Source organism: Lissotriton helveticus, chromosome 10 (assembly GCF_964261635.1).
Source record: "Lissotriton helveticus chromosome 10, aLisHel1.1, whole genome shotgun sequence".
In the NCBI taxonomy this organism is placed as follows: Eukaryota; Metazoa; Chordata; class Amphibia; order Caudata; family Salamandridae; genus Lissotriton; species Lissotriton helveticus.
In genome coordinates, this window is record NC_136071.1 from 723729216 (window position 1) to 723756958 (window position 27743).

Here is a 27743-nt window from a genome sequence, read left to right on the forward strand (position 1 = left end):
AGATGCTGGAGCTAGGAGTTATAGAACCTTCCAACAGCCCCTGGTCCAGTCCGGTGGTTCTAGTGCCAAAAGCCGCTCCACCAGGCACCACTCCAGAACTGAGGTTCTGTGTGGATTACCGGGGACTGAATTCAGTCACAAAAACTGATGCTCATCCGATTCCTAGGGCGGATGAATTAATTGACCGGCTGGGAGCTGCCCAATATCTAAGTACCTTCGACCTCACTTCGGGGTACTGGCAGATCTCCCTGACAGATGGAGCAAAGGAAAGGTCAGCCTTCTCCACGCCTGAGGGACACTTCCAATTTTGTGTGATGCCCTTTGGGCTCAAGAATGCCCCTGCCACTTTTCAGCGGCTGGTGAATCAGGTCCTCTCCGGAATGGAGGGTTTCTCCGCTGCTTATCTGGATGACATTGCTGTCTTCAGTAGCAGTTGGGAGGACCATTTGCAACATTTGCAAGCAGTTCTCCAGGCCCTGAAGCAGGCTGGATTGACAATCAAGGCCAGCAAATGTCAGATTGGGCAGGGGTCGGTTGTGTACCTTGGACACTTGGTGGGTAGGGGAACAGTGCAGCCCCTTCAGGCAAAGATTGAGGCAATCATGGCCTGGGAACCCCCTAAGACCCAGACTGAGGTCCGAGCTTTCCTGGGCCTCACAGGTTACTACCGTCGCTTTGTGAAGGGATATGGCACTATTGTAGCGCCCCTCACAGAGCTTACCTCAAAGAAACAACCTCGACATGTAGTTTGGACAGAGGCTTGTCAGCAAGCCTTTGAAAAGTTGAAGCAAGCAATGTGTGCAGCACCGGTCCTGAGGGCCCCAGACTTCTCCAAGGAGTTCATTGTCCAGACAGATGCATCAGAACATGGCATTGGGGCAGTGTTATCGCAACTGAATGAAGAGGGCCTGGATCAGCCTGTAGTTTTCCTATCCAGGAGGCTGCTTCCCCGGGAACAGAGGTGGAGTGCAATTGAGAGGGAAGCTTTCGCGGTGGTGTGGGCTCTGAAGAAGCTGCGGCCATACCTGTTTGGCTCACACTTTCTGGTTCAGACTGACCACCGACCCCTTCGTTGGCTGATGCAGATGAAGGGGGAGAATCCCAAGTTGCTGAGATGGTCCATCTCCCTACAGGTAATGGACTTCCGGGTGGAACATCGGCCTGGAGTAGACCACGCCAATGCAGACGGTCTCTCTAGGTATTTCCGCCTTAGTGATGAGGACTCCCAAGGGGTTGGATAGCTCTCCCCACTTTCAGCTGGGGGGGACGCGTGTTAGACCTGTCTGGCCCTTTGCGTAGTCCCTCCAATTTATTATTTATTTTGTCCCCTTTTTGCCCCTCACACCGTTGTATCTTTTTGTGCCACTAGGTTTTTATGGTGTTGGTCTGGGGATAGGTGCTCTTTTGCCCTCATAGTTTCTCATCCCAGGCCTAGATGCCTTTCCTGACAGGAATTCACTTGGAGTCACAAAATGGTGGCTGCCAACTGTCACAACTGCCATTCCCTGGAATGGCCTCATAGACTAACATTGGGGCCTTCCAGAACCTTCTGGACCCTACTGGACCCTGTGTGGACAGGCTATATAAGGGTAGGGGTCAGGAAGCCATTTTGTGTAGTTAGAGAGTGAGAGGAGTAAGGTGGTGGTGAGGGGAGGTGGACGCACAGAGAGAAGTTAGTTGCACAGAAAGTTTGACAGCCTCTTCTGGTAGACGTTTCCCCCTTTGCCTCTAACTAAACCCTCTGATGGGACCTTGTTATCTGAGTGAGGCAGCTCAGAGATTTCAGTTGGCCCCCCCTTGTTGATATCCTCGGGCCCCTGCTAGCCTTAAGCCTCACTGTGGACTGAGTAAAATCCTCTCCCTTTGATTTGCCTTACCGTTCTCCCCGAGAAGTGGCAGTGAATCTCCCTGCACCGGTCGGAGACTCTGTGAGGCAGAGGCAAGGAATTTTGGCGGAGTTGCTGGGCTGGAGAAGGAGATCAGAGTCGCTGGTCTTTGCGCATGCTGAGTAGCGCGAAGCGGTGACCAGCGTGTGAAGGTGGGCGGCTCCGGAGGAGTGAAGTCGTCCTGTATGCTGCGCAGGCCCAGTGAGATGCGAGGTGATTACCGTGAGGCGAAGCGCCGTCTCAGGGCCGCGCATGCCTAGTGCTGGTGGGCAGCTGGTGAGGAGCGGAGGCGTTCCGTGAGCTGCGCAGGCCCAGAGGCGCGCTGGGTGTCCGTCTAAACTGGTGAGGAGCGGAGCTGGAAAGACTGGCGGGCGGCCCAGCAGCGTGAGGGAGACGGGCCTGGTGAGGAGCGCGGAAGTTCTCCTGTGCCCTACAAGAGGAGCGGGGAAGATTAAAGAAGTAAGCGTCCTGTCTGGGTGAAGTCCCAGAGAAGGACGAATATTTCCTACCAGGCGGCAGGGTTCAGGGAAAGTGGTGTGACTGAGTCCCTGGAGCAGATCTCAGACACAAGGTGACATTCAGATTTCCTGACTCCTGAGCTGGGGTGTAGCCCAAGAGACCAATAAATCGGTTTTATCTAACGTTGCTCACAAGCTGATGAGCGTGAGTTACATAGGAAGTCCAGAGCCACTGGGAGGTAGACACTGTCCCTGACCAAGCAATAGAGCCAGTCTATGAGTGGATGTCAGCAGGAAATCCCCTATTGGTAGACAGTAGGTGGTTCCTTGGATTAGGTTTGACTGGGCCTGCCTGTTTCCAGTTTCCCAGTGTACTGCGTGGGTACCCAAACAACAGGGTCTTCAGTGGAATTTTGATTTGTCACCTACATTCTGATTGTTGAAATGCTGATGACCAATTGGGGAAACTGAAAAGAGATAAATTGCTCAAAGTTCTATTTGCTCTAAGCCCTGTTGAGTAATACTGATAAAAAGCTGTAAGAGAGAGTTTAAGACCGAAACCAAATGTGATTGACAAAGGAAATGTAATTTAACTGTGAAATGTGATGACTAACTGTAAGAGTGAAAAGAAATAACAGGAGAAATTATGGTGTGAAAAAGAAAGAGAAAAGCCAATCTATTTTTATAAAGCAATCCATATTTTTCCAATCTTTTGGTGTAGTGTCGTTTTTAACGTGGAATTGCATTGAGTTACTGCTGGGTGATTTGCAACCTTCACACATGTGCCTCTAATTGTTAAATGTCTTGCCCTAGGCCAGGCTACCCTAGGTGACCTGACAACATTAGGTTCCAACAATAGGCTTATTGAATTTGGTTGGTCAATGAAACAGTTCATCTGTCTGAAGACTATGAAGGACTGGAACCCTGTCCATCACAAAATATCGGATATAAAACTTTTACTTCCGCTCACTTTCTGGCAATATTGCTGAGGTTTCTAGCCTACGAGTAGTTTAACCAACTTCCACAAACAGCAGATGCTGCAGTCATTCTTTGCAGCAGAGGTTAGGAATACAGAGAGGTAGAAAAAGTAAAAAGCGTGAGGGCAGACGCCCTGCTCTGATCACTAGGGTATTTTCCCATGTTGCAATTCTTAGTACACACATCAAAATATAAGGGCCACTTTTCAGATTGCAAAGAGATCACATTCACCACTTCCAAAATGTTTATGATTCAGCAAAGGTTTTGCCTGGAGCTCTGTAGATAGATAAGCTCTGTAGATAGATAGATAAGCTCTGTAGATAGATAAATAGATAGATAAGCTCTGTAGATAGATAAATAGATAGATAAGCTCTGTAGATAGATAAATAGATAGATAAGCTCTGTAGATAGATAAATAGATAGATAAGCTCTGTAGATAGATAAATAGATAGATAAGCTCTGTAGATAGATAGATAAATAGATAAACTCTGTAGATAGATAGATAGATAAGCTCTGTAGATAGATAGATAGATAGATAGATAGATAGATGGATAGATAGAGATACCAACGAAGCAGGTCATTCATAGATCTGTTACATGAATTACTTATTTCTGTGACTTGTATGAAAAAAGCTGATCAACACCAAGCTTCTTCTACCTGCACCCTCCCTTTTGAAATCTGACTGGCAACGAGTTCAAAGATCCTCCCAACGTAGTGGCCTATGCCAACAAACCCCCACTGCAGTCTTTTATAAGCTTGATTTGGTAATGCCTGCCTCTCTTAGTAGTTTGACCAAATTTGTCACAAATCCCATACATCTGAGCCAAGAAAATTACTTTGACAGGTACCTCTGTGGCAGTGAGGTAATACACTGAAGCAAGACGAACCTGAGCAATTAAAGCAACAAGATAAAAACTAGGATTGATTAAAACTCAAAGTCGGAACTTAGAGTATCCCACTTTCAGTCTACATTAGTCAACGAAAGAAATGTAAGTGAGAGTTAAGTATATACTGCAGGGGCCCCATCATCACTTTGCTACTGTTGAGCTGTATTATAGTGGCCCAACCTTTCTACTCGCCCATCTCAAATTGCACAGATCAGAGCCCAAAGATTGTTTTTTTCATTCTCTTGATCTATCTCGCCCACAGTGTTTCTACAGCTTTGGCCACCCATAGACCCAATTTCTAATTTCTTCTGTATTCTCAGGGCACATAAGAAGGCAACCATGCAACACATTTTGTACTACATACAAGATCATGGTCTTACCTTGAAAACGGAGCAGCGAACATCGGCTGAGCTAACATCAGAAGAGAGGTCTCCAAGTACCTTTTTCAATAGATCAGTGAGGATTTGTGGTGGGATCATCTCCCAATATTTAGCCGTTATTTTACAAACTCCAAGCACACCTGTAGATCGAACCATTGGTTGAGTATCTTCCAAAAGATTCTAAAAGAAACACAGTAATATCCATCATGCAAATCTGAGGGAAAAAGAAGACGGATTCTCTCTTATGACAACAGAGGGAGATTTACTTTTAAAACTAGCATTTAATGTGACAATCTTCAAATGTTCAAAAAGCGAATACATATACTGTTAATCGATTTTTACTGGACTAAAACCTAATTGTGCTCACGCCATTTTATGTCAAAAGAAAAACCCAAAGGAGAGTGATGCTGAAATGCTGAGCAATCACAATCTACTAAGAGGGCCAAAGCAGACCATGTTATAAAACATAATAAATATAAGAATCAAAGGGTCCTTCGGCCCCTTTGATTATGAATATGGAACGTAAAATGTATCTGTTCAGGAGACCCACTTAGGCTACCCCCCTCCAGTTCCTTTACTTTGCATTTAGGTGTGTAATACAGGAAAAAGTAAAAGGTACAGAGAGCATGCCACATAGTTGAAGGTCAGTTTAAAAGTTACGATATTGTAAGGAAATTACTCTTTTTGCATGTTCTCCCCACATTTCCAGACTGCTGCTCGTTTTTCGATTTTGAGAACGCACAGAGTTCTGCTACCCATACCCCTTACAATGTGTATGTCGTATTGGCTGTCCCCAATTAGCAAGTAATGACTTACTTCGGAGTCCCTAGTGTATTTAGCCCAGGGTACCAAGGGCACATAAGGCAGAGTGTCAACCCAGGGCTGCAGCACCGTTTGTGCCACCCTGTGTGTGACAAGGTACAAAATGGCTTCCAGCCAGACACTGCAGACTGGAAGAACAGTGGCTACCCTGCAGTTCAACATTGCTATTCAAACAAATGGCAAATATACCACTTCTCAATAACAATATATGTAAGTCTCCCCTGAGGAAGGCTTATTGAGGCCCATGGCTGGGAGCTAAATATTGATAGGTAGGACATATGTTTTTATACAGGCCTTAGCAGCAACACCTCTAAATTGTTGTTTGCTGAGGATAAGGTAGCTGCCCAATTGGATTATGCAGGGTTACGACTCGCACCTCTGCCTGGCTAAGGTCTGAATGGCACTACCTAACTGGGTAAATGTAATGTAATGTAAAAATGATTTATAAAGCGCTCGGACAACAAACTGTTTCATGGCGCTGGAGAACAGATGTGCAAAAGTGGGAGACGGGGTGCAGGTGTTAATCATAGACTTGACGGAACAGGTGAGTTTTTAACATTTTCCTGAAAGATGAGTAACAGGAGATAGACCTGAATTCGTGTGGGAATGAATTCCATAATTTGGGTGCCAGAAATGAGAACCTAAGGCCACCATGTTTTTTCCGTTTGAAGGAGGGAACGGAAAGAAGGTTGTGGTGTAAGGAACGGAGGTTACGAGATGGAACGTAACGATGAATCCTAGACGCGATGAAAGCAGGGCCATGGCCAGTTAATGACTTAAAGGTGGTGCAGCTGAGTTTAAAGATACAGCGTTTTGCCACCGGAAGCCAATGGAGCTTCTTCAACAAAGGGGAGACATGTTGGTGTTTAGGTTGATGAAAGATAAGTCTCGCCGCTTGATTCTGAACCAGTTGTAGTTGGCGGAGCTGGTAGGCTGGAATGCCAACGTAAAGAACATTGGCATAGTCAAGGCGCGAGGTGACCAATGCCATAATGACTAATATGAGGGCCTCAGTGGTCAGGAACCTGCAGATTTTTTGGATTCTCCGAAGGTGGAAGAAGCATGATGAAGTGACTGCATTAATCTGAGGTCTTGCTGATGATAACCCCTAGACTCTTCACGGAGTCAACAGGGGAGGGAGCGGAGCCCCAGGAGGGTGGCCAGAAGTTGGGGTTCCATGGGTTAAGAGACCCTCCAGTTAAAACAAGCTCCGTTTTGTCGGGGTTTAGTTTCAGTTGGCTTTGACGCATCCATTCGCCAATAAAAGTCATAGTAGACTGGAAGTCTGCGGTGGATGTGGGTGAAGAATCAAGGTTAAAGACCATTTGAATATCATCAGCATAATTAAGATAGTGGCTGAGCTATTACATAGAGATCGAATCAAGGGTTGCATATACAAATTAAATAAGAGTGGCGATAAGGCAGACCCTTGTGGGACCCCACAGGTTAATTTCCTAGGAGTGGCTGAAAAGGTGGATAAATGAACAGCCTGGGAGCGATTAAGTAAGAAGGATCTGATCCACTCCAGAGCCATGCCCCGGATGCCGGCGCTGTTGACACGGTCGATCAGGAGATCATGATCGACCGTGTCAAAAGCAGCCGACAGATCCAGAAGCACAAGGGCCTGGGTGATATTGTTATCGGCTCCCCTCCTGAGCTCGTCCATCACAGCCACAATGACAGCCTCAGTGGAATGCGCCGGCCTGAAACCCGCCTGCTGGGGGTCTAAGAATTGGGAGGACTCAATAAATGAACCAAGACAGTTGGTCACATGAGCCTCTAAAATTTTGCTGAGGAACGAGAGCAGGGAGATAGGGCGGAAGTTGCTCAATACTAGGGGATCGGCATTGGTTTTTTTTAGAATGGGTACCACTGCGGCGCATTTGAAGGAATCAGGGACAATACCTGTCATCAGAGAGTTGTTGAGAAATGAAAGTGGGGGATCGGGACAAGCCCGAAAAGCTTCTTTTAAAATCTGGGGAGGACAGCAGTCATTTGGGGAGCCTGAGCTTACTCTGTTCAAGAGGGTCAGAAACTCTGCCTTAGAGATCAGAGGAATATGATCTAACAACAGTGGATTTTTACAAATGGTTATGGGGACCGAAGATGGAGTAGAAGGAAGGATGTTGTTTTTAATAGTAATAATTTTTTCAATGAAAAAGGCGTTCAATGAGTCGCACAAAATCTGTGACGGGACCAGTTTGGCCAGTACCCGGTCTGGTTGAGTGAGCTCATTAACAATAGAGAAAACATCCTTGGATTTGGACGAAGAATTAATGATTTTTTGAGAGAAGTATGTAGTTTTAGTTTGTAGGATAGAATTTTTATAATGTTTTAACAGGGTGATATAGATAGTTTTCTCCTCTGGGGTATATTGACGTCGCCAGGTATATTGACGTACTGTAAGGTATCAAATTAATTGCGCCATTAAACCTGTCCTGATGCCCAGGACGAGTTTAGTGTCATCATTAAAGCAAAGCAACTTTCAGAACTTTGCCACTCTGTGTCCCAGCTGGTCCAGTGGTCTCACACAGGCCCTCTCCAACAGACAGATGTTTGCCCGCCCGGGGAGTCGGGTGAACAACTCCCAGGCTTAGGAACAATTGCAGCCTGCTGAAGGGTTAGGTGGCACTTCCTCTTGACAGGAAGTCACTGGGGGGGCGGGTTAGCCAACAAGGCGAGCTCCGAAGCAGACGCCACCTTTGGTAGGCAAATGGCCATCACACTTCTTAGAGACTGCCCTTTGTTCAGGTAAATGGGCTGGCAATGGGACAGAGAGAGGAAACCAATGTCCAAAACCAGTTTTCCTTTGGGCATGTACCCCACAGGTAGCCAAACCTCTAGGGTGGGCTACTAAGCTCCTAACAGCCAAGGAAGGGTGCCAACATCTTGGGAGTGGGACGAATAGTGCACTCTGGGATTGTTAAGATGACAGTGCTCCCACACATTCTATAGATCTTCCAAATGCTTGCTGTGAGTCCACCCACGGGCACCCTTCGGAAGCTACAGGGGCTCCTTAACAAATTTTTGTGGGATAATAAGTAACAGCGGCTCGCATTACCACTAGTCACCTTGCCGAAAGCTTGCGGTCGGCTTGGCTTCCTGCTAGTGGGTGCTTATTACCAGGCTTCCTGCCTCCACTACATCACGGAATGGAATAGGCCCTTGTCCAGTAAACACTGGAACTTTATGGATTAAGCGGTGGCCGGTTGTAATATCTGGGGCGAACTGTGGCTTCTGCGTAGACATGGGGCCTATACTCCTCACCGGTTTCATCACCGACTCAAGGTTTGGGACCGGCTGGCGCGCCAGAAGGGATGGACTACGTTCATCTCCCCTTTGACCCCTATTGTGGACAACCCTGATTTCCCGCCAGGCTGCGCGTCTCAAGTCTTCCACCGTTGGAGGGAGGAGGGTTGTAAAAGATTGAGCTCTCTTTTTTATCTAGACGGTTTGATTCCCTTTCCCCAACTACTCAAGGATTATGATCTACCAGCGGCGGACGCTTTTCAATACTTTTCAATACTTGCAGCTTGCACATTGGGTGACTCCAAACTTCGCTCTCATGTCTCGCCCCATGACAGCTTTCGAGAAGTGGCTGGTCTGTAAAGAAGACTACCGTAAACTCATATCTGAGCTTTACGCTATGATCATTGCATGCCCTAACAAACAACGCACAAAGGCACAGGTTCGCTGGGAGACTGAACTGGGGAGGCCCTTAACGCAGAAAGAGTGGGAGCATATCTTTTATCGAACACATCACACTGCTTCTAACTCCGCGGGTGCGGAATCGGCTTATAAGGTAGTCACTTACTGGTATTATACCACGGAGCGCATCAAACAGTAGGACAGAACTAAGTCAGACCTCTGCTGGCGGGGTTGTGGTCTTACAGGCACTCTGGTTCATTTACTATGGCATTGTCTGAAATTGGTGAGTTATTGGACAGCAATCCTCGATGACATTGATGCTGCATTTCAGATAACATTTTCGCGAAAACCTGTGCACACGTTACTGGGTCTTCCCCACCCTGGGTCCTTCTCTCTGAAGTCACTAAGGGGTAAACAGATAGCTCTTGCGCTGCTTACGGAAAGGCAGGTACTGCTAGCGCATTGGGGGTCTTAGTTAATTCCAGATCCTCGAGATTGGGTTCAGAGGCTGTGGCACCTTTTAGCAATGAAGCACCTTTTGCTCAGCGTAGATGGGAAGGGCAAAGAATATATGAAAATATGGGCCCCATTCTTGCAACTCCTTACCAAAGACATGAGGAAAGGAACGTGTCCGAAATACCTGAAAATCCTACAACTTATACCACTAGAACCACCTGGTGCTTCGGCTATTTAATCTGCAGGATACTAACCAGGGCATGGCTGCTAGGGAGAGACAGAAGCAATGGTCATGAACTGATGCGGAGGGGGGGTGGGGAGGGTTATGGAGGGGGGAGGCAGGGTCATTTGTTTATTTCTATGATTTCTTGTTCCATAAAAGTGGTGTCTTAGCCAGAGGCCTCATAATTACGCTGTGGATTGATTTTATCCCGGGTTCGCCCTCTGAAATGTAGACCTAAACGCTCTGTAATACCTGTCCGATTTTGCTCTGCCGGCGTTCTGATGTAGGCAGCTAAGCTGTGTACTTATGATCTTTTACCACGCAATAAAAATGGTTGATTCTAAATAGTTTGCAGATGGTGAAATAGTAGGTCCTTTTATCAATGATCATGCCTGACTACAGGTTAACCTGTCCTGGGGTGGCTCTGGAGATAAACACTGAGAAACCACAGACCTGAATAATGGAATTGCCCAAGAAGAGAACTTAAATAAAATAATTATTTTTACAATACAAATGTCTGCAAAAACATTAATTTGCACAAGCTAAGTGTTAGTGAGCAATAGGTGCAGGGAATTGCATGCTTACAAAAAGGTGTTCGAACTGCTTCTGAATTTCATTGTCCATGTCCTCATTATTTATATGGGGATCTCTCAAGGGAAATGCTTCAATAAAGAGCAGTGCGGCATTAGATCGAACCTCAGAATTTGCTGCCTGTCAGAAACAAAAATACAAGTTATGTCATTGTAGGAAATGTTCAGTGCCTCAAAATAAGGACATGCGATGAGTAGCCCCCCTCTCAAACCCCCCCCCACCCCACGCCTTGAGACCCTCGTGGGTATGTAGTGCGCTTTACAAATGATTGATTGATTGACATGCTACCTGAATTTGCAACCCACTGCCTGTATGCTACATCACGTTATGTTTTTTTGAAGTAATTGGCTGTAGCTTTCAAAATATTGCAGTTATAACCCAAGAAAAAGAAAAGCCAACATTAATAATTAAACATTAAAAAGTGGTGAACACTGCAATGTTTCAATAGTATACACAAAGTAGAATGCTAAACAGGTCCAAAAACGTAGCTTGATTGCAAAAAGGCTTTTCAAAGTTTGGCTTTGAATAGATAACACATTTGGGAGAAAAGTGTAAATGAAAATACACTGTACCCACCCCTTTACTAAAAGATCACAAGGAGACAATGAGTATGTAGGAGAGCATTTTGAATGCACTTCTAAAGGATGGTCTACCAAGTAAAAGATGGAAAAGTTACATACCTTCAGTAACACGATTTCTGGTGGATATCAAATCCCAAATTCCTTACCTTTTGGATATCCTCAGAAGCCAGACTATATTTTGATATTTTTACCCCAAGCAATTGCTCCTGCACCAGTATATAGTGCCATAGCACTCCGGGTCTTCACACACCACCCCTGGAAGTGACAGTGTGTAGGGGCACTTAGGCAAACCCATACACACAAGTGTCAGCTTTAGTTTGGACTCTTCAGCACACTCAAATGCAGTTCAACAACAACAAATTGGAAATGACAGTGTGCCAAAACTAACTTGGGACCTTTTAAACAGTTACAGAAGTCCATTCCACAGAACGGATAGGAGGGAGGACAATGAGCAATCTGCAGTTAGACTAGGTTACAGAAAAAAAGTTATGAAAGGTAAGTAACTTGTTCTTCTGATGGATACTTCTAACGGGCTTGCTCACCTTTTGAGCAGATAACCAAGCAGTGCCTCCAAAAAGTTTGAGGATCTGAATAGTGGGCTTAAACCAAGAAGTCCTACAGGACCAAGCAGGTAAAGTTGCCCGTTCAACAGAAATGACTGTTGAGACAGAACTAATTGGGGAACATGTGCATGGACGCCTATTTAGCAGCTCAGCAGATGTCCAAGGAAGGAACACCCCTCACTAATGCGGTCGGAGCAGTCTTTGCTCTGGTGGAACAAGCATGTGTAGACCCTCAGGGGGTATTTTCTTGGCTAGAGCATTGCATGACTTTATGAACAAGATGATCCACCTGGACATGGTTTATTGTGTACCCTTACTAAAATCTGGTCATCCACTTGGTACACTCTTCAACACTATCTATAAGTGGGAAGCTCTCTTCGGGTCTAACTGGGTAAACTTCGCCATCTCTGTAGAGGGATGTGATAGAGAGAAAATGGCAGGGAGGGTGATGTACTGTTCCACATGGAAGGGCAATAAGACTTTGGGCAGAAATGAAGAACGAGACCTCAGTATCAATTTGTCAGAGAAAGTAGTGGCGGTCAGGGTTACACTGGCCTGCAGATCACTAATGCAGTGTGCAGAATTACAATGAGAAACACCATCTTGATGGCAAGCAGTCGTAGAGAACAGCTGTGTACAGGTTTGAATGCCATGCAGATTAAAAAAACTTAAGGACCAAGTTAAGGGACCCTCCTGGTTTAAACTTCAGGGTGTAATAATCGTGACACAGCAAATTTGATGCAGTGGTGAAAACATGCAGCCAGCAAGCCCCACTAGGCAAAAATGCCCCTAGCCACTTCACCATGAGGACTACATCTGTTTTCCAACTGAAGTTTAGTGAGCTCATCTGCCCTGGTGCCGAGTGATCCTGCCAGATCCTGGGAGCTCCCCTATTTGTTCAGCCATGTCCAAAGGCACAGTCTGTCTTGGCACAAAGATGAAGAACTCATACTGCCCTGCTTGTTGTGGTACCACACAGTAGCTATGTTGATCAATATGACCTGCACAGGCCTCCCCATAATAGACGATAGAAAGACTTTCAGTGACAAAAAAAAGAACGAAGCTCTAGAACACTGCTTGGAGCTTTTGCTCAATTAGGGACTAGAGTCCAAGCTCTCCACATCTCCTAGAGCTGATGCTGTCACTGCTATGGCTACGGTAGGGGGAACAGCTTGCTTGATGAGTGTGGTGTTGACATGCCACCACTGAAGGATCCGGGGAGCCTCCTTCAAGACACAGATCCTGTCTGACAAGGAGGCAAGGTATTCTGTCCACCGAAAGCGGAGATTGCATTGCAAGGCCCACATGTGCCAAAAAGCAAGAGGGATCTGGAGGATGCATGTGGCCAGCATTTCACGAAGTCTCAGAAGGATCAACGCCAAAACCTAGGATTGAGCCTAAAACACCAGGTTTACATCCTTAATGTCCCAGACTCGTTGCAGCGATGGGAAGGGCCTGAACGCAAATGTGCCAATGATGGACACATTTTAAAGGGGATATCTAAGTAGCGATCAGACGTGACTTAAGTTACTGATGGAAAACTTCGGGGATGACAGAAGGAAGATCGTAGTTTGGATGTGCTGTGCAACTGGCTGAAGTGACCCTATCTTCAGCAGCTAGTTTTCGAGGTATGCAACTAAGTGAATCCGCAACCCGTTAAGCTGATCCCAGACCACTGCCATTACCTAACTAAACAGCCAATGAGCAGAAGCAAGATTAAGCTGGAATTGTTCAACCCCCACTCTGATTTGCAGTTAGTGTTTTGTTGGACTGCAAAATTGGCATACAAAGGTATGTGCTATGCAGGTCCAAAGACAGGGCCCAATTCCTCTGATCCAGGGCAGAAGTTGAAAGAACCTTGACCAGAGTGAGCATCAATTTGTCATTCCCTAGGAATACGTTCAGAGGGTGAAGATCTAAAATCGGCTAGAGTACTCAATCTTTCTTGGACAACAAGAAATAACAGGAACAACACTCCTCACCTTTCTCCACCTCTAACACACTCACTATGGAATTTGGACAAAAGCAAATAAACCTATGGAAGAACTATGGCGGCATGATCCATTAACCACATCGCTGCTTAAGAGTTTCCCCTGCTGTGCTGGACAGCAACGAAAACGGGTGTGGTCATGACGAGCTCAGCTCGTCATGAGCACCTGAGAGGTATATGCCATGACGAGCTGAGCTCGTCATGAGCATGGAAGGGGTTAAGGTGAGTGAATAAAGGTAGAATGAGAGGTGGGGAGAAGTGAAGGGCAGGGCGTAACCCTGCTGAACAACTTGTGCCACCGACTGACCTGAAGTTATAGCTCTCGGGCGTGTTGCAAAATATCTAGTGGACTAGACAGCAAGTTCGCCTGCAATTTGGACCCCGCAAGCTCACTCACAACCCCATATTGGGGTGGGCTCGGATAGACTCTTGTCTAGGCCACTCAAGGCTGAATGGGCCTCTTGTAGTACTGGGAAAGAATAGGCTGATGTTCATCCAAGGTTGAAGTGTGCTAATTTTATGACCTCATAATCATCATGGGTTTAGCACAGTAAGAAATTGGGTTACTGGTTGACTGGGGTGTAAGCCCTGGTCAAGCAGCAACGACAATCCTCGTCAGGGTAAGGCACAAGCAAACCCAAAATGAACCTGAGCTCAACTCCGGGTAGCTTGTCACAGAACAGTCAGGCTTAATTTAGAGGCAATGTGTAAAGTATTTGTTAAACAGTTCAAATACTATTAAAGTGAAAAGCACCACATAAAAAGAATCCCACACCAATTTAGAAAACTAGAGCAAAATGTAATAAATAAAACAAGACCAAATTGCAACCCAGTCAGTAAAACCAAAGTTATGATTTTTTACAAAGGTTTTAGCGATAATAGCGCCACAAAGCACCAATTAAGGATATCTGGTCAAGCTGGACCTGGTAAAACATTTTTTTTTAAACCACACTTTCAAACTGACTGCAATGGAGCCCATGTCTGATACAGTCACCAGGATAGGCCCTCTGAAGTTTACCTATGCAAATATGTGTCACGAATCCCATTTGCGTTAGTGAGGGCTGCAAGGAGCAGGGAGAGAGTCACGGGAGGCTGTCGGTGTGGCCCAAAGACCCGGCTAGTGTTGCTGGAGCTTTGCACTGGCGGTTCCTCATGATCGGTCAATGCTGTAGCATGAAGAGACAGCTGCCAAAGCTTTGTGTTGAATTGCGGTATAAGTGGTGAAGGTTTCGGTGCAAATGGGCTATTCACAGTTGCGATGAGGCCAAAAGCTTGCATTCAGCTGCCTTGAGCCACACCAAGGGTCCAGAACCTGAGGGGCACCAATTGGGGGTCAGGTACTCACTACAGCTGTGTCCAGGGGCTGGTGCAGGATGTTGGAGAGCCTTTTCTGTCCCAGAGGCTCAGATCAGGAGGCCAGCAGACTATCCCTTGTAGTTACTCTGGTGTCCTTGGTTCTAAGGAGAAGTTGCAGTTTGTAGAAAAGAGCCATTTTAGTATGGTCACCCTCATACATTTTACTTCAATGCTGATGGTTAAGACTCTGAAAGTGCACTGGAGTCTGCTGCCCAGGTCCCAGTGACCGTGCTCTCCCCCTAAAACACGATGTTGTAAATAGATACTCCCTATCGGCAAGGACTTTAACCCCCATAAAGTCCCTAGTAAAGCGGTACATAGGGTACCAAGGTCATTGGCGTTACAGGGGTCACCAGGGCCTGATGCCCTATGTGTGCCTCCCTGAGTGACCCAAGTAAACAGATGACAGCAGGCCTGCCATTGCAGGCTGCAGTAACAGTGCAAACTGCTCCAACTCAACTTTGGCCTCACCATGTGTGCCAAGGTCCAAGCACTATCTTTAATATTGTCAGTCAGCCCCAAGGTAGGTCTCGTAAGCCCAGGAGGAAAGGTGCAGTATATTAAAGGTTTGGACATATAAATGCAAGTTCATATGTCCCTATAGATGCCCTTTCCATTAAGGACTACTAAAAGTGTTCAGAGGTCCATAGGATAACATAGGAAGGCCCCAATCACACTCTGGGCCGCCCGCTCTATTATGGTATCGGCGGATATGGTCATGTTTGGTATCAAACAGGGTGCCTCCTCCCCCTCTGACATGATTCTAATGTCGAGGTCGATGTGGCATGCACCCAGGGGGCTACGTTAGAGGTTGCCCCACCATTTTTTGGGCTCCGGCTAGTAGCCTACATCTACCACTTCCCAGACAGGAATCTGACCGCCTGCCAGGTAGTGCAAACAATCCCAACAGGCAGAGATAAAGATTTGGCAAGAAAGGAGGTGACAACTCCCTCAATGCCGGTGTGGCTAGTGAAGTGCACCTACCTCCCTGCCAAGATGGCTAGTGAAGTGGCACATCAAGGCGGTGAGCTTCAAAGCATTCACCATCTTTGAGATGCATGCAGGCTGACCTCTAAAGGAGGAAGCCACCCTCTTCGTGCTCAAAGGCGCATTTGCACCAGGGCAGGCGGAACAATTAGATAGTCAGAGGGCATATATCCCCAGAAGGCTAGCCACACTCCTAGGGTGGGCTATCTTGTCTGTACAGCCAAAGAAGGTTTCTGTCATTTTTAGAAGTAGCAGAATAGAGGCGTCTGTGTAGTAAAGGCGACACACACCCCGGATGTGCTCAGCGCAAGGGCAGATTAGCCACTGGGGCAAGTAGCAGATTTGGCCACTTGCACCCACACCCCTAAATCTAGGATTTAAGGGACACCTCTGACACCAGAACCTCAGATCTGTGACGACTGCAATAAAGGACAAAGAGACCAAAGTCTGCAATAACATGAGCTGCACGAACCAAAGGCAGAATATTCTGCACGGGTGGCAATGCTCCTGGAATTGCACGACTGCAACTCAAATGGAACAAAGAACGACTCCACCAGACAGAGGGACCCCTTGAGAGCCAAAGGCAACTCCAGACTCCCTTGCACTAGTCCCCAAAACCAAAGAATCACTGGACAACTGGCCTTCCAAGGGATCGCCTAGAAGTAAATGATCCACTGCATTAAGGGAAACTTAGTCCTGACCTCAAGCGAATTTCAGGCAGCTAACCTTTTCCCCCCGAATATCGAATTACAGATTCAGTGACCTTACAGCTGCCAAGGCTTGTTGGTGACCAGTCCAGTTACCACCCCTTTACTTGACACTGCATCAAGAGGTAACCGCACAACAGCTTCAACCGACCACAGCAGTGGCCAGGTTCTCAACTTTTTGCATTTGTTTTCTCCCCAGCACCGTCTAAGCGGTAAACTCATCACTCCTGCTTCAGCATCAAGGGCAGCTAGGACAACTCTGCATCCAGGCCAGGTGAAATTGAACTGACTGTTGTTGCTTGGATCATGGACCAAAAGCATCTTACCCCTTCGTGGGTTCCACGTAACACGACCAGCACGTCACCAATACCTTTTTTTACATTGACAGCAATGATAAAGTTTTAGCATTCAATTGCATGGTTTTAAGATTTGTTCTAAAAACCATAACATTGGTTATATGTGTCAAATCTGATTTATGTGTCTAAATTCTTATAAAAATCTTTATTTTCATAAATTGGTGTTAGATTTCCTTTGAATTGCGTTAATTACTTCTAGTCCATGTTGGTACTCTGAAGTGCCTAACACATGTTCCTCTAATAAAGCCCGGCTGCTCCTTGCCACACTACTGGGACTAAGCTAAGGATTTATTTTTGTGAACCCAAGGACCATCTTTAGGATATCAAGTTACATGATGAGGCCTAACCAGCAACACCACATAATATTCCAGTTTACTACACAGGTCCAGTTCTCTTCTTACCCACACAAGAGGGCAGCAGGTCAGCAGAGCAGGGCAGTAGTTCCTTCAGAGCAGTAGCCCATCTGAGTGGCAGTCCTTTCAGCAGCACAGCAGTCCTTTTCCTGGCAGAGTATCCACAGGTCCAGAAGTGTACTTAAGAGTTGGTGTCTGAGGTCCAGTATGTGCACCCAGTTGTGCATCTGAAGTGGGGAGAAACTTCTAGAGGCATGTCTTTGAACTGCACAGGTGCCATGCCTTACTAGCCCTGACGTCAGACTAACTACAGGGGGTATGAAGCCCTTTGTGTGGAGACAGGGAAAAGCCTGAAAGTGGGGTTGGGCCTAGCTCCTCGTACACATCCTGCCAGTAATGACTCATTCAGTCACACCTAAGCTCACCTTTGTGAAAGGCTGTCTAGGAGGAATACACAAAGCCCAACTGTCAACTATACCCAGTTATGTAGCACAGAAAGGCTGTAAGCACCAAATAGCTAGGTTAAGAAAATAACTTTCAAAAAGGAGAAAAAGAACAATGGATATACAGAATGCTGAATAATCTCAAACATTCACTCCAGTACAGCGATCTGAGCAGATATCCATTGTTTTTTTTGCTCAGAATGCCATTCCAGTTTAAACCCAGCCATATGCAAATCAGTCTTGACGCTGCTCCCCATGCGAACAGTCCACCCCAAACTGCTAGGCCAGGACCTCCCTGGACAGGAGCAAGCATCCTGGCACATGTTACGGGGTATCACCCCTCATCAGCCAGGCTATCTTTAATCCAGTGGCATGTGAGCACAAGACTCACATCTGGGCATACCCATCCCACTCGGGGGACAAATCCAAAAAGAACAATTGATGGACACATTGCTTAACAATGTCAAACATTCACCCCCATTACAGGGATCTGGGCCTAAATTGTTTCTTTGCCCGCATGCCATTCCAGTGTAAACCCATCCATATGCATATCAGTCTTCACCCCATGGGAACAGTCCACCCCCAACTGCTAGGCCAGGAACTCCCATGACCGGAAACAAGCATCCTGGCAGATGTATCGGGGTATCACCCCTCATCAGCCATGCAATCCTTAATCAGGGCATAACCATCCCACTCGGGGAACAAATGCAGGAAAAACAATTGATGGGCACATTCCTTAACAATGTCAAACATTCACCCCCAGTACAGAGATCTGGGCCTAAATTGTTTCTTTGCCCACATGCCATTCCAGTTTAAACCCAGCCATATGCATATCCGTCTTCACCCTGCTCCCCATGGGAACAGTCCAGTCCGAACTGCCAGGCCAGGTCCTCCCTGGACCGGAAACAAGAATCCTGGGACCGTTTCAGGGTATCGCCCCTTCATCAACCAATCTAGCTTGAATCCAGTGGCACGGGGAGCATGTGACCGGCTTGGCAATTCGGGCTGGACTGTTCCCATGAGAAGTAGGGTCAAGACTGATTTGCATATGGCTGGGTCCTAACTGGGGCGGAATTGTGAGCAAAAGAACAATGGCGTTAACCCAGATTTCTTGAATAGGGGTGAGTGTTTGATTCATTCAGCATTCCGTCCGTCATTTGTTGCTGCAGCAACTTTCTGAAGTGGCATTTTCAAATTTGTCATTTAAAATCAGACTTCACCGTCAGTTAAGCTTACACATTCTAGTCCCAGAGACACAGAACATTAACTGGTTACCTGTTCCTATTTGTAAATGGCACTTATAAAATATAATAAGGTAACACCAATGTTATCCTATAGAGCTAGTATTAGTAAACAACCAATGTAAGAGTTGTTCACTACCAGTACATGTAAAACTTAAAAGTGCATACCCAACCTGATAAATACACTGGACCCTGCCTCATGGGCCGTCCAGGGCCTACACTAGGGGTGTCTTATATGCATTAAAAAGGAAGATTTGGGTCTGGCACAAGGTTTACTTTGCCAGGTCGAAATGGCAGTTTTAAACTGCACACACACAGGCTACAATGGTAGGGCTGAGATATGTTTAACCCCTTCCATGCTGATGACGGCCCCCGTCCGTCATGCAACACGGTGGGCGTGTGCTGATGACGGCTGGGGGCCGTCCTGGAACCGCCCACTCTTCAGAAGTGCCGCACAGGCGCAGAATCGGGGCCGCGCCAAAGGGGTTAAAGGGCTACTTAACCCCTTCGCTGAACGTTCCGCGCTGGTGCGGAACATTCTATTGCGCGGGCGGGGCCGCGACGTTCAGCGGACGTGCGCAGCACTACCGAATTAGTGCACGCGACGTCCGCTGAACGTGCGCCGCACTTAACGGGTTAAGTGGGTTTTACAATCAGTGCTGCAGACCCCTAATCGCATTTAATTTACCGGCCCCATGTAGTGCCACTTTACTAGGGACTAATAAGTAAACTAAATATGCCAATTGGATATAAGCTAATGTGGTCAGGTTTTAAGCAGAAAGTACTGTAGCACTGGTTAACAGTGGTAAAGTGCTCAGCGTCCTAAAGCCAACAAAAAGAAGCAGCAAAAAGAAGAGGAGGAAGGCCAAACGTTTGGGGTGACAAGAATAATTTAAGTACAGCAGTTTGTAAAACAGCCCTAAGGCCAGCAAAATCAGGAGGTCTGAAGGTAAAAGGTTAGAGGGAAACCACACCAAGAATGCCAGGTCTAACAAGCATGAACTCATGTCGGCTCTGGAGCAGCGATGGACATCAGAGTGGGTCCCGCTCTAATCAGAGTAAGCACCAGCGTGGTCAGGAAAAGCATGACTTAAGTATAAGTATGGGCCAGAGCCTGAAGGTGGTCCAAAAAGTTCAGTGTCTGCTGTTATGTCACTATGCAGAGCCTAGGGCATGTAGTCAGTAAAGGAACAGTAACCTTTTGGGGAGCACCCTAATAACCAAAGAAATCAGCCTGTTATCTGGGGGAAGCCCAAAGCCAGCTGCTGTGAGTGTGGATTCCGTGTATGCAACTAGAGCACTAAGGGTACTACACCTGTGGCGGATCTCTGTGGACAACTATCAGGTGGCAGAAGGTGGTGTTCAACGTAGTTATATTTGAGCACTCAGAGGCTCACATGCGAGAAAACACTTTGAAAGCAGACATTTTTAATCCTCTTAGGTTGTAAGGGCCAAATAGGATGAAAAATGGCTTCCCCAAAAAGATAGACTAGTGCATGTTCCTGATGCTTATGCAATGGGCCTACGGAAGTAGGGGAAATGAAACAAAGCAACCTGACCAACAGCACTCGAGCAACGACTCCAGCGAAACTATGATTAGATCTAACAAGCAGACTGAAGCCATATTTCACCAAAACACCCAAATACAGAGTCCCTTTATCCCCTGGAGGAGCTCTGCACATGTTGAGCCTCCTAACCAATTTGGTAGCAGGAAAAGACGTTCCATCGCTTATCACGATTTCCCATTGCGCTTCTTACAACACCTGCAGTGGACCGCGTGCTTCAGAAGAGTTTGCATGACAGCCCACTATGAAGAGAGATCTAAGGCAGATGACAATATAACGGTTCTTTGTGACTAAGAAAATGTCAATGCCGTATGCATCAGTCAGTTAGAAAACTGGTATTGCCTCTGGAAGACCAAGAACAAGGCAAGTTCATGCATTTTCAAGGATATCCTCTTTGCCTTTCCATCCCAAGAGACTGAAAACCCAAGAGTGATGCAGATTTGAAGACTCACATACACGTTTTTATATTAAACACTTTAGGCTAATAGGCCTTTTGAGCAAACCATAAATTAATATTAAAGTACAACAGATAATTATAACGTCCTGAATAATTAATTAAAACTGTCAACTACAGGCAGGTGGGTCGAGGAGGGGAATACTTTTTTTTAATAATGAAACTGATCAAAATTAGCTTCAAACTGACACAACTAAAGATATCACAGAGGACAAATTACTGCAGTGTACAACTACACAAATTAGGCTTAACTGCAGGTGACCAAAGCTTATGTAGCTGCAGGCAGAGGGGAGCCTTCATTAACACTCTTTAGGAAAACCCAAAGATTTGGACACAGGACACAGGTCAGAAATTAAAACTAGGTTAGAAGGAATAAAATGGATCCCATTGCAGACTGAGACCTGACCAGCGTTGTTGGGAGTATGGGTGGACATTGAAATGACTAGGTATAAAATGTTAATCAATAACTTGCTATTGCCAAAAGAAACATCACAAAAAAATGGGGAATCCCCAAACTAACGGGAATTCTGCAGAAGAAAAGAAACAATGACTGGTGTATGGCAGCGGAATGGGTGTTCTAAGAAGGAAGAGGATGTCCTCTGAAATAAATGTGGGAAACCTGGGAAGCAACCATTAATGGAGATTGGGGAATACCACCCTGGCCCTTTTTCACCTTTGCAGACGAACAGACAATAGGCCACAGTAGAAACAAGAATGAGCACTCAACAGATGACTAAATATTAAAGGGAAAACTATAATGTATACAGGTAAGTCTCTTGCGGGTGGATGATGGGAAGTGGAGAATGGCAAATAACTATTTGTTCATTCCCCATGTGTATAAATGCAGGTAAATACATGAGATTGCATAGCATCATACTGGTCTGAGGCTAAATTTATTACAATGATTTGGAAAAAAAAAGTGAAAAACACGTAAATATATCTTGACACCTAAGGTAGCATATGCAGCAGAAGAGAAGGAAAAGCCACTATATATAAAAATGCAACTAATAATTCTGGCACCCTGAAAGTCTCTTGCAAAGCAGCAAAGTCTTATAAAGAATGTAAAGCAAAATATTTATTGCCATAAAACCCCATACCACTACTATGATCGCCAAAATAACCCTTTCTAAACTCTCTCCTACTCTACCCTCCTTGCATCATCTGACACCTCTTTTTACTATACCGATCCCCTAAAACAAACCTTTCTCAACTCTTCCCTCTGACTCCTCCTCTCCAAAACTCCTTTTTACTCATCCAAAAGCCTCCTCCTACTGCTAAGACCTAACAAACCAAAAAATCCTCCACTATCCTTTTCAATCAAAATTAACAGACTAACATGTTCACTTCTCAAATTCCATATTCAACTATACTAATATACTACTCAAATAACTGAATAACATATCCACTACTCAGATTACTTCATATTTATACTATACTAATTTTCAACACTAATCCTTTATGGGTTCCGGAGTGGCATGCTACTCGCCAGAAAATCGCTTCAACACCCATCAGGGGAACAAGTGCTATATGAATGCAAATCTTTCTTCCCCTTTTATCCCTCTGCTATTCTTCTCACTCCAAGTAACTGATTAATATCCACCACTGAAATTACTTCATATTTCACCATATTAATTCACCGCTAATCCTTTATAGGCTTCCCAAACAGCGTGTGTCAACAAGCGCTATATAAATACAAACATTTGTCCTCATTCCAAATCCAAATAACTGACTAACCTATCCACCACTTAAAATGTACTTGCATGTTTCACTATACTAATTCAACACTAATTCTCTATGGGTCCCGGAGTAGCGTGCTACTCGCCGAAAAAGCGCTGCGACGCTTCGTATGGGGTAGTAAGCGCTATATAAATGCAAATACAATACAATACAATTAGAAACTTAACTAAATGAGCACCGGCATAAACAATTGACATGGCGTCATTTTTTTGAGTTTGTCAAAGCTGTTGTTTTTTTTTTACAATGGTTTTAAGAAAATGTATTGCTAAGGGAGCCGCTGGGCCCTCACCAATCTACAAAAAAAATAGAGGTACAAAACCTAGAATATTTTTGGGTCTAAGAAAGGGCTTATTGAAGTCCCGGGAACTTAGAAGAACTAATTTATAAGTGGATGTGTTCTTTGTGAAAGGGTTTAATGTGGTGACTCACAGAAATTAGTTGGTTGTGGAAATGGCCCCATGCCTTTCGTTGAAATGGGTAGAAAAAAAATGTGAACGTAACAGATTATATATCATTTTAGCGAAATCAGAAAGAGCAGGACAGTTCATGGGGGAGCTCATATGCAGCTGGATTTCAGGCTATCAGTGGAAACCCTCCATTGGCAGAAGCAAATCATGGTCTGGGAAAGCGATTCATAGAACGAGAGAGTACTATTAACAACTAATTTCATCATTAGTATTGACCTTTGTTTCACAACTAAGGGAAAATTCCATAGACTGTATTCATTTTCAGACTTCATACTTGTCAACTTATATTCCTCTCAAAATCATAGTGGTGGATAACATGCCACAATAATCAAAAGCTATGTGTATTCACTCCAAACAGGCCTTATCCATCCACAGGCTGTTGTTGTAGTCATTCTTTCTGATCTGGAGAACACAGGGAATGATGCAGTGGCCATACTATTGGTCTTATCTGAGTAGGTGGTATTTCGTTGAAGGCTACAGACAGTTCAATTAAATTAAATTCAATGGGTTGAAAACAAAATGACCGTTCTATGCTCTACTGAAGTGTTTATTGATCCAGACAAGACACAACGTGGCTATAATAGTCTGCAATGGAAAAAGACTTGAGGGGAGGGAGGAGGGAGTAGCACAGAAACATGCACTGGGGTACCATATACAGCAGCCAGAAAGAACTACTGTAACCTAATATGGCAACCCAACCTCTTGTGGTTGCACACAGGGACCTCCTCGCTCCAACCCACTAGACAGTAGTATGCCATCCCAACCCTATTTACCACACTGACAGTTTGCATGCTAGTCTAGCACTAGAAGTGGGAAGAGAATGAGAGGGTCTGGGAGAACAGAGGATCCTAGTCATAATGACTACATGGATTTACCAGAAAGGGCAGGTAAACTGTCTATCCTGTGGTGCAGTTTAAAAGGTCTGTATCTCATTACTAACAATAAGCTGTCTATAACTATTTGTCGCCAAATGGTCTAGAACGGGAAACAGTAGTAACCAATATTAAAAGGTGGTTACATTTGAATGAAATACTCTCCTTTACAGCAAAGGTGACATGGTAGAGTGGATAACCTATCAGGAGATTTGTGACAGAAGACAAGTTAGTCAGGAATGGTGAAATCAAAAGAAAGGAACACAGTGACTGAGCCAGGGACTTTCAACCCCACAGAGACCACAAGTCATCACTCCAAAAAATGACTACAACTATCAATGGAATAAAAAAGATCAAACACATGGCTTTCTGGGGTATAACAAAAAGAACAAGGATAAAAGTTATTGCTAGGAAACTGCAGGTAGATCAAGCGTGACTTGAACCCAGCTGTGTGTATAAAGCATGAGAAACATATAACACCATAATTTTGCAGAAGTAGTTATATAGTCAAACCTGCAAAAGAGTAAGAGTCCTCTTCAGTGAAATGTGGCAATGATATGAGTGAACACCTAATGGTCATCCCAGATAGTAACTGCTGTGCCAAACATGAAATATATTTGTAATATTAGCACATAATAGCAAACAATATTACTACTAAACAGCAAAACATAACTAAGCAACTACAACAAAAATACCTTTAATCCTCTCCAGAGTATAGGCTGGTACAGTCGAAATAACATTTCCTCCACGCCCTGACGAAGCTTCTGTTGATGAAAGTAACTCAGCAACTATGAAAATACAGAGAACCGTGTTTGAGTTCCATAATCTTTTTTTGGTTCACCATGTATCCCCTGGCTTTGTTTTTGACTACATGAACAATTTATCTCAATTTATTAGGAAAATGGAACTGCAATAAATTTGTGTGAGCCTTTATTAGTTAAACATCAAAAGACACTGTAAACATGAACAATTTATCTCAATTTGTTAGTAAAATGTAACTGCAATAAAATTGTGTGAGCCTTAATTAGTTAAACATCAAAAGACACTGTAAATGCTATTTAAGACAGTCAATACCATGAAATTATAGCTGGAGCAAGCAATCAAATTTAACAGCTGATAGTATATCGTATTGTAAATTAACAACATTATATATGCAAAAGCTCAGGTTCAGTATTGTAAACAAGTGTAGGTAAAAGTGTCAATTTCAGTGTTGCAGAAGCATGTTTAGCAATACCACAAGATACATGTGAGAATAAAGAAGGCAAATTAAGGACATTATTTATGGGGTGCTTCTACTGATGCGTATACCAATGGATGATAATTTACTTGTACGGCAATATACCATTTTATGAAGAGAACTCCTACACCATCAATAAATGCAAAGAAAGCAATCTGCTCTTTTGGGTCTCCAAAGAAAAATGAAGATCAAATAGGAGTTCTACTGTTCACAAGACGTGTTTCCACGTTCTACTACCACATCAAACTTTCCTATCTGCTAAATAATTCCAGATGTTTGCCAAGAAGACTGCGATATTAGACCCTGGAGCTGATGCCACGTTTCCCTAGTTTCCCAAAGAGTTCAGCACACTGTCAAAATGTCATTTGGGCAGACGTGGTGTAAAAACATTCTTCTGAATGGGTGGGAAATGACTCCTGCTTCATGGTGCAATGAGTTGTGTTTGTGTGCCCTACCCCTCTCTTCAAACTCCCCACCCCACTCCCAACTTCCATCACCGCATCCCTGACATTCAGGGTTTGGCTACTGTAAAAGTGGTCTGATTCAGACTCAAGTTAATCTTGGCCATTCCGGACAGACCGGAATGTGTTCTACCGAATGGGTTTACATTTCAACCCCATGGGAGTTGTTCCAAAGGTTTTGTTATTCCCCTAGCAGATGTACAAGGTGGGTGCAGCCCTATTCCAGCAGAGACTGATTAGCGAGCTATAATGGAAAGGAGACTACTATTCCCATAACAGGTTATGTGGAAGCATACCACAAGTGATAGCTAATTAACAGTTTAGAGGCACAGGACTTTTTAACTAGCTCTGAGAGAAAGCTCTGCTAACCCTCTGGATGAAACTTGCACAGTCACCCCATAAACGCGACACTTCGCTTCCTTCATAGTTTGGTAGTGTGTTTCAGCAGGTCTCGAGAAGACAAGCAATATAAATGAAGTCCTACAGTAGACAGAGGTTAAGGAAATCTGTGTAAGATTTCTTGCATCAATTTTTACTCACAGTTTTTTAAAAGCAGTAATGGTTGCTCTCATGTGTTATTTATCAACTAGAATGGGAATTACCTGGTGTTTCATATAAGATCTGTAGTGAGACATTTAGCCTGCCCAAACGCTCCAATGTATTCATATAATCACTGGTATACAAAATGTGAAACATAAATCCTAAAATGAAACAGTAATTACCTCTCGCACTTTGGGATGCACTGGAGAGCTTCGCGGAAGGTTAACTCCATGATACATGAAGTCTTGTATGCAGTTAATTTCAATAGTCTGAAACAATAAACTCGTATGAGGGTATAATAATTTAAACATTAAACAATTTTCTTTTTTAAGTACATTATATTAAGTTGCACCTTAAGCGTATTAGGTTCAACCTTAGAATTTATGAAGTTCACATACTGAGCTCTCATACGACAGACTAGCATCTAGCTCTCATGAATGCTTTTCGTTGCTAAAACAAGTTGTTGAAGCTGGAAACATGCTTTGCGTTCGTATTAACAGGAGTAAGAAAAATAGTAAAAAGGTATTTTCTTTGTTTATTCATAATGAAGGACCAAGTCTAAAGTTGTAGCATGAACTAGACACTTGAAATGCATAGCTTGATACTTGCTTAAATGCTTAAAGAAGGCATAAGCAAGCGTGTATCCCACAAATATGGGTAAACCATCGTTACAAATAAATACATTTATAAAAGAAAAATTTCAACCGTATGCCTTTTTTTTCCCCATTGTCATGAAGTATAAATTTAACTTAAGATCTGGCTTGAGTAGCTGTTGCTTTCAACCAGGTTTCAGCTGCAGCCGGTCTTGCAGGCATAGAGAGTGGTACTGCAGCATGTGCCCGTTTGTTACAGCCAGCCAGTAGACTTCAGGTAATGATTCTGACATTGTTGAAAGTGTGACCGTGGGGGCCTGGGCTTCCAGTCCGAATGAGAGCAGCAGGGGAGGACTAATAGGCTCCAAAGTAAATTCAACAGGATGGTCTAAAAGCAAAACTGCTTGCATTTCTCTACTTTTAACGTGTTCATTTAACATGAAAATATTTAAAAATATGAACAAAAATACGGTTGAGTAATCCAAAAAGCCAGTGTTTACCTTGCAAGCTACTTCCCAATCCTACAGTAGCATGTAATCTGAAAAAAATAGAAATTCACAAAGTATACAGCTGTCTCAGGCTCAGCTGTGTTTCAAATAGCAAATAAATGGTATGAAGTAAAGTAAATACCTTCAAGATATCACCTGAAGCCTTTTTCCACGCTCTGAAATACATTTCCGCAATGTTTCCCATCAAAGATCTGTGAAAATGAAAGAATAAGATGAGTACCTTGTGCAGCATCCAGGAGACCTGTAGGAGGCTCGAGGGGAGGTCAACTGTTGAACGCTGCAGTTACCCTAGTGCACCATGCTTATGTGAATGCTGCAAAAGGTCAAAAGAAAATAGAGATACTTAATATCTTATAATATCTTACAACTTTCTCTGCACATTGTTCAGCAATGGGTTTAAAT

The 27743-nt window shown here is 44.5% G+C and overlaps 1 protein-coding gene across 3 annotated transcripts in view; it reads right to left on the reverse strand.

The window, feature by feature from the left end:
* The window catches only part of NCAPG2 (non-SMC condensin II complex subunit G2), a 347950-nt gene that overhangs the window by 222862 nt on the left and 97345 nt on the right, over window positions 1-27743 (reverse strand). For all 3 annotated transcript variants that reach the window (XM_078663271.1, XM_078663272.1, XM_078663273.1), the window contains exons 8-12: window positions 27463-27532; window positions 26422-26508; window positions 24697-24789; window positions 10324-10449; window positions 4590-4769 (exon numbers count right to left, since the gene is read on the reverse strand). In XM_078663271.1, the coding sequence (XP_078519397.1) occupies window positions 4590-4769; window positions 10324-10449; window positions 24697-24789; window positions 26422-26508; window positions 27463-27532 (556 nt within the window). The remainder of the gene's footprint in view (window positions 1-4589; window positions 4770-10323; window positions 10450-24696; window positions 24790-26421; window positions 26509-27462; window positions 27533-27743) is intronic.